At 46.8% G+C, this 14,977-nt stretch overlaps 1 protein-coding gene and 1 pseudogene across 1 annotated transcript; one reads left to right on the top strand and one right to left on the bottom strand.

Moving 5' to 3' along the window:
* Positions 1 to 14,977, bottom strand: part of LOC143956757 (uncharacterized) — a 381,180-nt pseudogene that overhangs the window by 23,355 nt on the left and 342,848 nt on the right.
* On the top strand, positions 6,564 to 12,467 carry LOC143956746 (uncharacterized). The gene is made up of 5 exons (XM_077466935.1): positions 6,564 to 6,608; positions 7,070 to 7,300; positions 7,419 to 7,560; positions 9,173 to 9,418; positions 12,421 to 12,467. The coding sequence occupies exons 1-5, from the start codon at positions 6,564 to 6,566 to the stop codon at positions 12,465 to 12,467; spliced, it is 711 nt and encodes a 236-aa protein (XP_077323061.1).

The following is a 14,977-nucleotide window of genomic DNA, read 5'->3' as shown; positions in this document are numbered from 1 at the left end:
CATTGTGAGCCAGCTTCCTCACAGGGAGCCCCTCCCCCACAGATGCCCTCGGGGACTCACTGAATACAAAGACAGGGCGGGGGAGGGGGTTTCACAAAGAGGACCCCTCCCTCCATTCTCTGGGATGACACAATAGAATCTCATTCCAGATTGGTCATATGAAGAAGGTTTGTTGGATGTTCTTCTGGTTAGTGGAGGGATTATTGAGTGCAGTGAGGAGAAGATTGGGAGGAGCAGGATGGGGAATTTTTCTCCAAGGAATGAATTTCTAGCAGTGAATGTGGTTTCCATTCAGTAAATTCCATTCATTCCAAAATGAGATGATAAAAGGAAATGAAATGTTGAACTCCTTCTGAGCGCCATTCATCAATCCATGGAATGTAGTGAGAAGATTTCTCCAAATTCTCCTTCAATAATCTCCTAGTGTATGAGGAGCTTTGCCTTTCTTGTGTCCTCTTCCTTCCTCCGCTGATCACACTGGTGTCTTCAGAGAGATCCGGAGCTGAGCTCTCACATCTCTCAGGACTCTCATATTGCACCCACCGGGGGATCACCTCATACACTTCATCTTCTACATGTGCTGGACGCCATGACACTCATTTCTTGGGGAAAACTTTCTCCCGGAGATCTTGGAGGAGAGGAAAGGAATGTTGTACGACGCATGTGTGAGACGAGGAACATGACATCACACGCTCCATCTTCTGCATGCGCGGTATAACATACATTTACATAATGGTGGTGTGGGGGAGGGGACACAGGCTGCCCAGAGGTACAATAAGTGATTCGGAAGAGATTGGATGGATTTTGATCCATGTATTGGCTTGCTGGTTGTACACAGGTCAGTCTATTGATTGATTTGTGTACAACCAGTCTGTCAGGTTTTACCTGAATGATCAACACCACCGGCTATAGGTGGCAGCACCAGTCATTGTATTCTGATGGTGGGGGAGGGTCTCCACTGTCAGAACACAATAGCACAGTGGGAGGATTCCCCCATCCCCCTCCAATGTGTGGGAAATGTACATTCTACCCGCTGTTTGAATTAAACAAAAATACTCCTCTATGTCCAGGATAAGGACGTCCATATACATTCCAATCTGATTGTACAATCTCTGTTCTATGAGCCTTGTCCCTCCCCTTGTCATATCAATAATGATAACTGAAACAATAATGATTCAAAATTAGGAGGACACCCCTCCCCCTCCAATGAGGACACCCTCTCCCTTCCTGCACTGATGACTTCCCCTCCCCCTCCCCACCACTAAGGGCATCCCCTTCCCATTCTTCACAGAGAACACCCCCTCTTTTTCTTCATTGAGAACACCCCCTCCCCCACTGAAAACACCCCTCCCCCTCTGTCACTAAGGGGTGGAGATGAACCATGGGGGGTAATGTGATGTCACTAAGAGGGGAGGAGAGAGGACCATGGCCTAGGTAATTTTGGGCCTCATGGGAAGAATGGTCAATGTGAGCGGAGGGGAGGATAGAAGAGGAGACCATAGGGGGCAGTGTAGTGTCACAATGTGGGGTCATCATAATGGAGGGAGGAACTATGGAGGACAATGTGGGGTCACTTCTGGAAAAAGAAAGAGGAACCAATGGGAACAATTTGGGGTCACTATTTTGAGGGGGATCATGGGGAACAATGTCCAGTCACTATGGGGGAGGGGCAGTGCAGGGAACATAGGAGGGGGTGACAAGGTACATATTGGGGGATTCTGGAACAGAAATCTATTTCTTTTAACGTTTCCAAAACAATGTAATAGGAGGAAACACCCAAACCTTCCATTCAGTGTGTATGGGATCGGGCAGATCCTTTTACTATGTAGATGATGGAAAGGAGATTGTACAATCAGATTGTATAGTGTATGGTCACCTTTAGGGTTCATTCACACCAACAATTAATCTGGCCATACACGAGGAGATTTTCAAATGAACGTCCGTACAAACTTCCATATGACAATTCTCATCAGTACATTCAATGACTCCCATGGTGAATGTCCTTTGTGCTTGGAATGTCCCGTGTGTTTGGAATGATGGACTTTCCGGAATGAAATCTCATTCACTGCTAGAAATTTCTTCATTCCAGAAACATTTTCCATCCGACTCCTTCCAATTTCCTCATCACCGCCATCACACACTTCCATTTCCCTCCACTAACCAGAAGAGAATGGAGGGAAGGATCTTCCAATGAAAAGATTGGAAGGAGATTGTACGAGTGTATGGGCAGCTGAACAAGGCGATGTTCCCGATGTTCTATGGCTTCCGTCACCATCACAGAAAACAATGTGAGGTTGTATTGTTTGTGCCGAGCGTTCCCACACCTTGTATAATATTACAAAGAGCCCATAGAATTCTATAGAGGAGAGCCTAACACCTCATTACACCGCACAACAGCGCCCCCACACTGCACACCAGAGAACACGCATTATACACACAATAACATGGGCTGTGTGCTGTGACTGAGCCCCAATGTTACGTCCCCTCCCCTCCCCCTCTACTGGAATTGTCCAATCCTGTCCTCTAATATTAGAGAGAGTGTCTGTACTTCTCATTACATGTAACCGCCCCTCCCCCATACACAGTCCTCCCCTCCCCCATACACAGCCCTCCCCCATACATATCCCTCCCCTCCCCCATACACAGCCCACCTCCCACATACACTCCCTATAGATCACCTCCCCCTCCCCCACACAAATGATCAATTTATCCAACTGTCCATCCAGAGCCTCTGGTTTATAGACCGGATACATCCTAAATATAGAACCATTTATCCAACTATAAAATCAAAAAAAGCTGCGCTATAAAAATAAAAATTTAAAATGAAATGAAATAAAAATATTCCATATACTGTGCCAAACCAATTGTATCCAAAATCGTAGTCACAGGTATATAAAGATGTATTAAAGTCTCTGATTAATGAAGAGCGCAGTGCACATGCATGAAATCCAAAAGTGTGTCTTGTTTCTCTCTATATTTATCCAACTATAGTGTCATCCCAGAGAATGGAGGGAGGGGTCCTCTTTGTGAAACCCCCTCCCCCGCACTGTGATTGTAGTCAGTGTGGCTCCAGGGCATCTGTGGGGGAGGGGCTCCCTGTGAGGAAGCTGGCTCACAATGTGATTGGAGTCTTCCCAGATGTGTAGTGCAGACAAAGAACGTCCCTCACACCTCTCAGCCAAGACAAGAAGCCTCCATCTTCCATCGGGGACACGGTGGAGAGACAGAGAAGATCCTCACATTGCAGGCCTAGGACCCCCACAAGGTGGAAAGACACTTTAAGGAGAACTTTCCCTTGATTTTGGACAACTTTTGAGCAGGAGGAAGAGGAGCCGAGAGTTGGGAGAGATTTCCCCCTTCATCTCCAGTCAGAAGTCGCCCGACCATAGAAGACTCATCAGAGGAACCAAGAGGGACCATCCGAGAGGACCCCAACTATAGAAGACTCATCAAACGAACCAAGAGGGACCATCCGAGAGGACCCCAACCATAGAAGACTCATCAGAGGAGCCAAGAGGGACCATCCGAGAGGACCCCAACCATAGAAGACTCATCAGAGGAGCCAAGAGGGACCATCCGAGAGGACCCCAACTATAGAAGACTCATCAGAGGAGCTTCAAATCAACCTCCAGACCAGGACACCATGAGCCAGGTATTCATCTCCCACTGAGCACCACTACCTTCCCATCCCCCACTGCTTTATTGTTAAGCTCCTTGTTTCTCCACTGCCTCCCAATTTACCCCCCTGTCCCCTATCCAACCCCTGTCCCTCACTTTCTCCTGTGCAGCCCTCTGTCCTCCCAACTCCCCCTTACCCACTTCATCGCCCCTCTGTCCCTTTATTGTCCCTTTTCCACACTTCTGCCCCCCGTTACCATCCTACCCCCCACTTCCCCCTGTCCAACCACTGAGCAGCAGTGCCTACTGTCTCTCTATTGAGAACCTCTTACCTCCTTGCTCCTTCCCCCTTTTTCCTACTAATCACTAATACCCATCATTCCCCCCGGTGAACACAATTTTTTTTAATCAACTGATATTAATAGCGGGCATCTGCCCCACACACACACACACACTGCCAACAAATAACAGGAATTTATCCCTCTTTTTCCCTATCTAGTTCCCTCTCCCCCCATTTCCTTGTCTACTTCTCTCCCCTCCACTTTCCCATCTACTTTCCTCTCCCCCACCACCCCATCTACTTCCCTCTCCCCTCTCTTTCCCATCTACTTCCCTCCCCCCTCATTTCCCATCTACTTCCCTCTCCCACCACTTTTCCATCTACTTCCCTCCCCCCTCATTTCCCATCTACTTCCCTCTCCCACCACTTTTCCATCTACTTCCCTCCCCTTCACTTCCCCGTCTACTTTCCCCCACCTGCAGACCCCCACAACCACCGGCCAAGGGTTTTGGGGATGAGGCCCAATATGGGGACAAGATGTTTTGGGGGTGACCCCAAGAAACCCTCTCCATGTTGAGGGCATGTGGTCTGGTACGGTTCTGGAGGGGGGGCACTCTCTCTCGTCCCTCCCATTTTTCCTGCAGCCTGCCAGGTTGCGTGCTCGGATAAGGGTCTGGTATGGATTTTGGGGGGACACTCACACCATTTTATTTTTATTTTGGGGCAGGGTTCCCCTTAAAATCCATACCAGACCTTAAGGGCCTGGTAATGGACTGCCGAGGGGGGACCCACACCATTTTTTTTCAATGATTTTTATGGATATTGCCGATAATACATTACAGCCACAAGCAATTTTAAATTAAAATTTTTCCTTTATAAACATGGGAAAGATGCCCTACTTTATAGGCAGACTAAGGGGACCCCCGACACGATATTTAAAGGAATATTTCAGTTTTATTGTTTCACTTTAAGCATTATTTAAATCACTTCCCCCGAAAAAAAACTGACATTTTTAAAACTTTTTTGCAGGGCAGGACCCGGGTCCCCAAACACTTTTTATGACAATAGCTTGAATATAAGCCTTTAAAATTAGCACTTTCAATTTCTCATGTTCGTGTCCCATAGACTTTTGCCTGTTCTCAAGTTTTGGTGCGAACCAAACCGGGGGGGGGGGGGGTGTTCGGCTCATCCCTAATGATAACTATTCATGCTCTTTATTGTTGTATATATTAGATAGATGGTTAGGATATAAGGCTGATATTTATATTTCCCTCAATTGTTTGGGTGGTATACCACACATAAATTGTACATAATGTCTGATATTTATCTGCCTTGTGTGAATTACCATTCACTTATGTATATGTTACATATGTTTATTTCATGTGGCACCCCCCTTGTATTACTGTTATTATTATTCCTTTTCTTGTTTCCCCACCCATCCCAGCTTTTGCCAGGACATTCACTCTCAGGCTTGAGGGCTCAAATTATTATTTTTTTCTGCAAAACTACGAGATGTAGTTTCCTAGGCAGGGGGAGGATGTAGCACCCTGATGTTTAGGCAGGGTTGTTCCTAAATGTATTTGCCGAGTAATAGTTGCCATGGCCAATTGTTAAGGGCATAGGCGTGCACACAGGGTGTGTCGGGTGTGTCTGGGCACACCCTAATCACTCCATGTTCATTAGCTTTATCCAGGAACAGCACCATGTGGGTGGTTGAGGGTGCCAGTGGCCAGTGTAAATGCCCCCATTATATTAAAGTCTAGGTTCAACCTTAGGAACACATTACATACGTATTTAGGGTGTACCGTAATATGCTCTCAATCAACTGTCTCCCACCGTCAGAGCACCCTTCCTGTGACAGCATGTGGCGTTCATGTGTGTTTGAACTTTGGAGTGCACACCCTAATGCAATAGGCTGCACACACCTATGGTTAGGGGTCAATTGATCTCACCCTAATTCTGGAATTGCTGCACCTCTCTCTTCTGGAACTAGGTGGCCGGGTATCTGGTGGCATTAGATAAGACAAGGGCATTCCAAGGAAAGATTAGGAATAGATATGATGTCTCAAACAATGGGCAGGAATTTTCTTGAATCCTTTGGTCTGCTGGGAGAGCCTATTTATTTGGGTGAGGTCAGGTGATCGGTGTTCTGTGCCACCTGGATGGCTGTCTGGGTGGATGTGTGTTGTGCTGCCCCGGTCTGCTAGGCCAGAGCCTGAGGCCTATCCCGGGGACATCTGGCTGCTAGGCTGTCTGAGGGCCTATCCAGAAATAAGAGAGCAGCATAGGGTTGGGATGGCGGCTTGCAGTCCAACCAGAAGTGATGATTCTGACAGCTGGAGAACCAGTCATGGACGGAGGTAGAGGGGAAGCTTTTGTTACTAAGGGACCATCCACCTTATTACCAGGGACCAATGTGAGTAGCTGAAGCAAGTACCAGAGCAGCATTCTCACCAACCGGGGACAGTGAAGAATTGGGAAACTTCACCAGGTTTCAAGCCAGGGACCCAACCAGCGGAGGTGATGCTTGCAGAGAAGCCTTGTGTGTCAAGTCAGGGACCGAGCCAGCCAGCGAGGAGACACTTGAGGGGTATCTGTGAGTGCCAAGCTAGGGACCCAGCAGGGAGGCGGGGGTGACGCTTGATGAAGATACTGAGTGAGAAGGATGGAAGAGCTCAGGGGTTTCAGTGGCGGTGGATCAACAAGTCCAGTGAGAGAGACTGGGAGATCAGTGGAGTGAAGATCTACAAAAGGAGATTGTAGAGGAAGTAAAGAAGTTTGTTACAACTTGTGTTAGAAACTATTATAAGACTGTTGCCATAGGAGATGGCTTCCTTACTCGTGCAGATGTGGTGTCTTGCTGGATGCCTTTCCCTGCATGGCTGTCTACCTATAGAAGTCTCAGAGTCTGCCAATTTACATTGCAACTACTAAGGGTGTCCTGGCCCCAACCCTCTCTCCCACAGTTCTGTTCAAGAAACAATAAATCTCTTGGCATTCAAGAAGTGTCTGGTGCCCATAAATCTACTTTATTTTGCACCCACCATGTCTCATAACCCACTCTGCATAGAAGGATGTCAGCTGTGCCTAACTCTGGAGGGTCTCATTAGACCAAAGGGGGCCCAGGACCTTACTACATTATAATTGATGTCATTTTTATTATATATTCAGAGTGGAAACCTCAGTGATTCTGAAGTGGATGTTAAAGAAGAGATAAAAGAAGAGGATGATGTGGAGGATGGGGTGATGGAGGAGTCAAAGTTCCTAAAAGAACACAAAGATCTGTACCAGGACACCATGGTGGAGACATCCAGCTACATGAACCCCCCAGAGAGATGTCACCATCCTCTGTATTCCCGGGATTCCACACAGGAAGATCTCACCATCCCTCATTATTACAAGGTTGGTGGGATGGAGCATCTAGAACATGGATGGAGATGTGTGGATTTTATATCTGTGATGTCACAGTAATAAATCTTCTATCTTACAGATGATATTTTCTCTCATTTTCCTGATTTAGAGTGGAGATCCAATCGATATAGAATTTGAGGTGAAATCAGAAGAAGAAGAGAGGTATGTGAGGGATGATCAGCAGTCTATGGAGGAGGATGGAATAACGGGGACATTTATAGAGGAGGACACTCCTACAGAGATCAGCACAGGTGGGTCATTAACACGAAATCCATTCCTCCACCCATACTGCTCACTGATTGGTCCAGAGTAGGGCGGGGGCTGGGTGATATCAGCCTGTAATCCCCTGGTCACTTTCCTGAGCTGTGTTCCCCGTCCTGTATTCCTGGATTTCTCTCGGATAATCTTCCTTCTCTGTGCTGCAGACACAGTTCATGTATCTAGGATGGATTTATGGAGATTCGGGGGGTTCAGCTGGCAGCAAAATGTTGATTTTCTCTATAGGTGTTGCTTGTCTTAGACATCTGGGGATTGTGTCTTCGGTCTTCTGTCCCATACCCGGATCTAGCGAGATCTCTGACAGAGGAATTCTCCCGGGGTTACTAGTTCTGTGGTTTGCTGGCAGTGCCGGGTGGAGGGATATGTCTGTATAGCAGAGGTAGGTAACCTTAACGAGGTGGAGATCTACCTGAACAACATGGATGAGTCAAAGATCACCAGGCACAGTATTGCCCAGTGTCACCTCCTCAAACCTGAGTTAACCCTCTAATTGCCGTACTACTGTGTCACAATAGTGTGCATTGCACCGCAATCATGGGTGTAAATCAGGTGGTGAGGAGGCAACATATCACCTCCTCACCACCTGTCAACACACACTTGGATCGCTTTTCAGAGGAGCAGCAGTGTACTGCCTGCCAATTTTAACCCATTTAAGTAAATAAGGGCATTATGGAGGAGCCCCACAACTTCATGCTTCTGTAAGGTCCAAGGGGTTAAAGCAGGTGGTGAGAAAGCAACAATGCTGCCTGCTTTAACCCCTTATTTTCTGTACTGCACAAGGTTGCAGGGCACTTGCAGAGTGGCCTCATTCACTTGAATGGGTTATGCTTGGTAGGTGCGACACCCACATACTATGACACCCACCAACCATCAACCATGACACCCACCAACTATGACACCCACCAACCATGTCACCCACCAACTATGACACCCACCAACTATGACACCCACCAACCACCAACCATGACAATGCATATAACTCCTGTTGCAGCTATGACATGTGTACACCTCTGGCCACTGCAGCTAAAGGGGATGTGGTTGGGGCAGGGGTGATAAAAACACATTTTTACTATGGGGTTTTACCACCCCCAATAATAATGTGATAACATCCTCCAACTTTGGACCCTTAAACAGAAAGTGATAATGAGGGAGGAGTCAATAACCCAATGATGGGGGTCTTCAGGATCAGTCCAGTCTTCATCATGGTTGTTCTCCCCCCATCCTCACTCTCTGACCTCTGGTGGGGCTCAGCCCCGCTGTTATTCATGACTAAATCAGGGAGTTCAGGACTTCTTGTGTTGGGAAGATGACAATGAGTGATAGAGGGGGAGGGGACACTCATCCTATAATCCCCTCATCACTGTCACTCCTATAATAGACAGTTCTCATTGTGTCCTCACTCTCTGACTAAGGTCCATGAATAAAGAAATGATCTGGTAGGAGATCAGAGGACCCATTTACTAGTTACCTTGAGGGGGGAATTGTAAGATCCTCAGAGACAAAGCTGCCTGATGTGGGCGGAGTCCTGGTTTAGGGGAACCAATCAGCTCATGTCTAGTAATAATCTTTGTATTTCTATTTTAGTAGATGGACGGGAGATGAGGAAAACCTCAGAGGATTGTCTCACTTTGTCTCCAGACTGTGAAGTAGAAGATGAGGACATCACACAGTATAGTCCAGGAGAAAACCCGACTACCTCAAATGTCCATCTGGCACCACACAGTGTAGATGGACCATCGTCTTCCTCTGATCCTGAGGAACCTCAGACTGTGCGGGACGGTGCCGTCCTTCCAACAGAGAAGAGGTTTTCCTGTACTGAGTGTGGGAAGTGTTTCTATTATAAATGTCATCTTAATGTGCATAAAACATCTCATACAGGGGAGAAGCCCTATTCCTGTCCTGAGTGCGGGAAATGTTTTTCACAGAAGTCCTATCTTTCCACACATCAGAGATCTCACACAGGGGAGAAGCCGTATTCCTGTCCTGAGTGTGGGAAATGTTTTTCACAGAAGTCCCATCTTTCCACACATCAGAGATCTCATACAGGGGAGAAGCCGTTTTCCTGTCCTGAGTGTGGGAAATGTTTTTCACAGAAGTCCAGTCTTTCCACACATCAGAGATCTCATACAGGTGAGAAGCCGTATTCCTGTTCTGAATGTTGGAAATGTTTTTTAAGGAAGTCCCATCTTTCCACACATCAGAGATCTCACACAGGAGAGAAGCCGTATTCCTGTCCTGAGTGTAGGAAATGTTTTTCAGACAAGTCCAGTCTTTACAAACATCAGAGATCTCACACAGGGGAGAAGCCGTATTCCTGTCCTGAGTGCAGGAAATGTTTTTCAAGGAAATCCCATCTTTCCACACATCAGAGATCTCACATGGGAGAGAAGCCATATTCCTGTCCTGAGTGTGGGAAATGTTTTTCAAGGAAGTCCAGTCTTTCCACACATCAGAGATCTCACACGGGGAGAAGCCATATTCCTGTCCTGAGTGAGGGAAATGGGAAATGGTCCTCACTGAAGTCCTGTCTTCCTGTACATCAGGGATCCCACACAACCCTTGAGGTGTATTAGTGCCTTGAGTGGGGGAAATGTCTTCTATATGAATGTTGTTGGACATCACAGGTCTCATGTGGGGAAGAAGCACACCCTGATATATACCTCAGATATACTCCATGGCTGATCTCATCATATAAGAAGCAGGGGGATATATTTGTGGGGAGTGTGTGAAGGGGGTGTGAGTCCCTGGATGTCCTTTATTATTGGCACGTGCACAGGGAGGACTTGTCTCACAAATATCCCACTTATATTGTGTTTTATCACTCCATGTCAATGTGATATGTCTATATAAACAAGGAGGGACAATGTCACTTGTCATTTGTAACACTTTGTATTTTGTAACTGATTGTTCAATAAGAGAACTTCCAATAAAAATGATTAAAATATAAAAATGGAGTCATTGCCTTTCATTGATATGTGATGTAAGCTTTGCAAACACTCAGTGTTATCATTTTTTTTTTTGTTTCAATAGTTTATTGAAAGTTTTGTAGTACAACAAATAAAATGTACAGATAGTAAAATACAGCAATAAATGATCTTATAAACACCAAATTTCTATTGCGGTTGGGAGGTAAAACAGAGGTGTAGAAGGTTTATCTATGTTTGAGCATTAGATAGGTTGTAACCGTAGAGTAAAACATCAATGTAAACGTTAATAAGGATAAGAAAGACCCCCTAGGGCTCACATCCTATTCTGCTGTGATATACTCTTCACAGGGGTGTTACATTTCTAGGTAGAGGATTTATGTTGATGAAAACCCCAGTCACAGGGAATGTCAGAAACCAGTTGGGATCCAAGGTTTATTTAACGTAAAACAATCCGTTTTGCATCAAGTCTCTTTCATATCCATCCACCCCTAATGGGGGATAACTGTGGACGGAGGAGAACTGCCGGTGAAGGAACCGAGGGGTTTATGAGGAGACTTGACGAGTTCTATTATAACCATATGGAATATCTATTGTTATTGAACATTAGTCTGTGTATCGATGATAACATTAAATGATTACATTGTGCAACATGGAGGGGAGGAGAGAGAGATATGGGGAGGGGGAGGGCGATTGTCGACAGAAACGGAGGTATATAAATGGTGTATGAGGATATAGAGAGGGGGTAAGAGGGAAGGCTACCTGTAAGCTTTCTGTAAGGTAAAGGAGAGAATAAGGATGGGGAAAGGAGGAATGGGGGAGACGGCCCCTAGACAAAGCAGCACAGCTATTTATCTCATTATCAGATCAGGTTGAGGGTAGCAAGTGAGTAGTGGTATGTTTTGTGGAGGATCTAAATTGTATCCAGCATGCCCTGGTGTGAGTGAATTTGAAGTGTTTGTCATGAGCTTGATGTATAAGCCCTTGTACACACGATCGGAGATCCCGTCGGAATGTGTCCGATCGGAGCGTTTTGTCGGATATTACGACTGTGTGTGGTCTGCATCCGACTGTTTCCGTCGGAATATCCATCGGACCAAATTTTCAAACTTGCCGGAAATATTTTCTGACAAAATCCTCTGATCGGACATACTCCGATCATGTGTAGAGAATTCCAATCGGACAAAGTGCCACACATGCTCAGATCATATTCCTACATCAAAGCTATTGGCTACTAGCCTGAACGTAGTCCCGTCGTAACGAAATAGCGTCACCACGTTCTGAACGATCGGATTTTCCGACAACTTCGTCTGACCGTTTGCATACAACACTTTCGGCCAAAATCCGTCGGACAAAATCCGTCGGACAAAATCCGACGGATTTGGTTGTCGGAATCTCCAACCGTGTGTACAAGGACTAAGTCTTTCCATTTCTTCAGTGTTATCAATCTGTCGGTATCATTCACTCACAGTTGGTGTTTTTGTGGTTCTCCGATGTCTGGGGATGCATTGTGTAGCGGCATTAATCATATCTAAGGTGAGTGATTTCCTATAGCAGCGTTGTGGAATCGGGCTGGAGAGTATTCCAGGATGTAAGTCGTGATCTTTGCAATATTGTCGTGGACTTCTTTCCAAAATGGCTGAATTAGTGGGCAATCCCACCAAACATGCAAGAATGAACCCACATTCGCGTTGCATCTCCAGCAAGTGGGCGGAACGTCAGGAAATAGTCGGTGTACTTTCTCTGGGGTGTGGTACCATCTAGAGTAGATCTCATATCTGCTTTCTTGTGCCGATACATTTAGAGATCCTTTATGTGTGTGTTCGTATATCCTTGTCCAATCATCAGTGTTCATGGAGGTTGACATTTCGGTATCCCATAACAGTTTTGTGTGTGCATGTGCCTTAGCATCTGAATTCAGCATTGTGACTATGGTTGAGATCAAATGTTTTTGAGGGTCTGGACTGTTGCACAGTGTTTCAAAGGGAGTAAGCTCTCTGTGCCAATGGGAAAGTGGTTTAGAATTAAGAAAATGTCTGATTTGGAGAAACTTGAAAAAAGGTAAGTGAAGTTCTGGGAATCTATTAACCATATTTGGATATGACAGTAAAGCCCCTTGTTCAATGAACTGGTGTGCTCTGTATGTGGATCTCGGTCGGTTAATTCCCTGTCCTACGACGTTGGGGGGGGAGTCTGGATTCGAAAATAAGGGGGTCATAGGACCCTGTGACCCGTCAAGGTGAAGAGTTTGACTTGTACAATGAAGAGCGTGTATAGTTGGGCCTATAATGGGGTGATTCCGACACATTGTGGGGATTGCTTGTTTAGAGATCCAGGGAAGATTGATCAGTGGAAGTGGAATCATATCCTGTTCTAGTTGAATCCATGATTTATTTTTGTGCTGTACATACCAATCAACTATTCTGGTAAGCAGACTGGCATGATAGTATGTGTAAATATCTGGTATACCCAGACCGCCATCATTTTTGGGTAAAATACGTTTTTGGCCCAACTCAGCCTCGGGGGCGGTGGGCCCATAGGAATTTCCTGAAAATATTTTTGTATGTTCGAAAAAATGATATAGGGACTGCTATGGGGATAGTTTGTAATAGGTAGAGCAGTTGGGGAAGGATATTCATTTTTAGGATTGCTATTCTGCCAAACCACGAAAATGGGCCTTTATGCCAATTCAGAAGGTCTTCTTGAATTTTAAGGAGCGTTGGGCTGAAATTGTGATCATATAATTTGCACAAATCGGTGGGAATGTTTATGCCTAGATACGTTAAAGCAAGGCGTTCCCAACAAAAGGGAAAATTATGCTAGCAATGGGTTACTTCTTGGTTTGATAGGGTGATGTTTAATGCTTTTGATTTTTCAAAATTTATTTTTAAATTAGAGATGGTTTGAAAGGTGTCCAGGTCTTTTAGTAAGTTTGGAATTGTGACTACCGGGTCTGATAGAAAAAGCATTATATCGTCCGCATATGCGGCAATTTTATAGGATTTACCCTTGACATCTACCCCTTTTATGTTGGGGTTTTCTCTCAGCATGCGGAGAAGGTGTTCAAGTGCGAACACATAGATGATTGGGGAGAGAGGGCAGCCCTGACGGGTTCCATTAGAGGTGGAGAAGGCACTCAACAGTCGTCCGTTAACTCATATTCTTGCTGTGGGGGTAGAATATAGAAGCCTGATCATTTGTAGCAATCGTGGAGGGATTCCAAGATGTGATAGCACAGGAACCATATAATCCCAGGCTACCTTGTCGAATGCCTTCCCCGCATCCAACGACAGGAAGAAGCCCTTCGCTTTTGTGGTAGTCAACCAGTGATGGATGTTCAGAGCTTTTATGGTATTGTCCCTGGCTTCTCTACCAGGGACAAAACCCACTTGGTCAGTAGATATCACGTTGGAGAGTAAAGCCGCGTACACACGTAGCAGTCTGTCCGACGTACTTAGTCTGGCGGACTTCCCGCCAGACTGTCCGTCGGACTTTCCGAACGGGCTACTTGCCCACACACGGCACTTTTTGAGCGGACTAATACGGCGTACTAAGTCCGCCGTACTATCCGCCCTACTTTTGAAATGAACAGACTCGCCCACACACGCGGAGGAAAGTCCGCTCATTTCGAGCGCGTCTCCAGGTAGGCGGGGCCTGTGAAGGAGACGTCGCTGGCCCCGCCGCCTGGTATGGACTTAAAGGGAAACCCCAACGCCGAAAAAAATCGGCGTGGGGGGTCCCCCCCAAGTCCACAACAGACCCTTGTCCGAGCACGCTACCCGGCCGGCCAGGAAAGGGGGGGGGCGAGCGAGCGCCCCCCCCCCCTCCTGAGCCGTACCAGGCCGCGTGCCCTCAATATGGGGGGTGCCTTGGGGAAGGGGGGGCCGCGCGGCCCCCCCACCCCAAAGCACCTTGTCCCCATGTTGATGAGGACAAGGGCCTCTTTCCAACAACCCTGGCCGTTGGTTGTCGGGGTCTGCGGGCGGGGGGCTTATCGGAATCCGGGAGCCCCCTTTAATAAGGAGGCCCCCGGATACCGGCCCCACCCTATGTGAATGAGTATGGGGTACAATGTACCCCTACCCATTCACCTGTAAAATAAAAGTACAAAAAAAACACAACACACGAGATAAAATACTTTATTGCACAGCTCCGGGGGTCTTCCGTCTTCGGGGGTCTTCTCGCCGGACTCCTCCGCTATCTTCTTGTAGCTCTTTTGCTAGCGGAGGAGCCCGGTTTTCTTCCTCGCCGCCGGCCTCTTCTTCCGACTTCGGGGGTCTTGTCCCCCTCTTCGGTTCTTCTGCCGGGCCACCGCGCATTCTTATAGCTCTTTTACAGGCGGTGGCCCGGTCTTCTGTCGCCGCAGGCGCCGCCTGCCGTTCTTCTTCTTCTTCTTCTCCAGGAGATGTTGACTCGACGATCTCTCCGGCCGCAATGCCAGGGATGCGCTGCGCTGCCACTTATA

The sequence above is a fragment of the Lithobates pipiens genome, unplaced genomic scaffold (assembly GCF_037356315.1).
Source record: "Lithobates pipiens isolate NorthernLeopardFrog02 unplaced genomic scaffold, aLitPip1_a1.2 Scaffold_41, whole genome shotgun sequence".
Lineage (NCBI taxonomy): Eukaryota > Metazoa > Chordata > Amphibia > Anura > Ranidae > Lithobates > Lithobates pipiens.
Note: the sequence above shows the minus strand (reverse complement) of the source record. Positions and strands in the feature narration are given on the sequence as shown.

Excerpts from the sequence above, each read along its gene's own strand:
- LOC143956746 (XM_077466935.1), top strand. The coding sequence starts at position 6,564 with ATGGAAGAGCTCAGGGGTTTCAGTGGCGGTGGATCAACAAGTCCA. Across the intron at positions 6,609-7,069 it reads GCGGTGGATCAACAAGTCCA|AGTGGAAACCTCAGTGATTC; the intron begins GTGAGAGAGACT and ends TTATATATTCAG. Across the intron at positions 7,301-7,418 it reads CCATCCCTCATTATTACAAG|AGTGGAGATCCAATCGATAT; the intron begins GTTGGTGGGATG and ends TTCCTGATTTAG.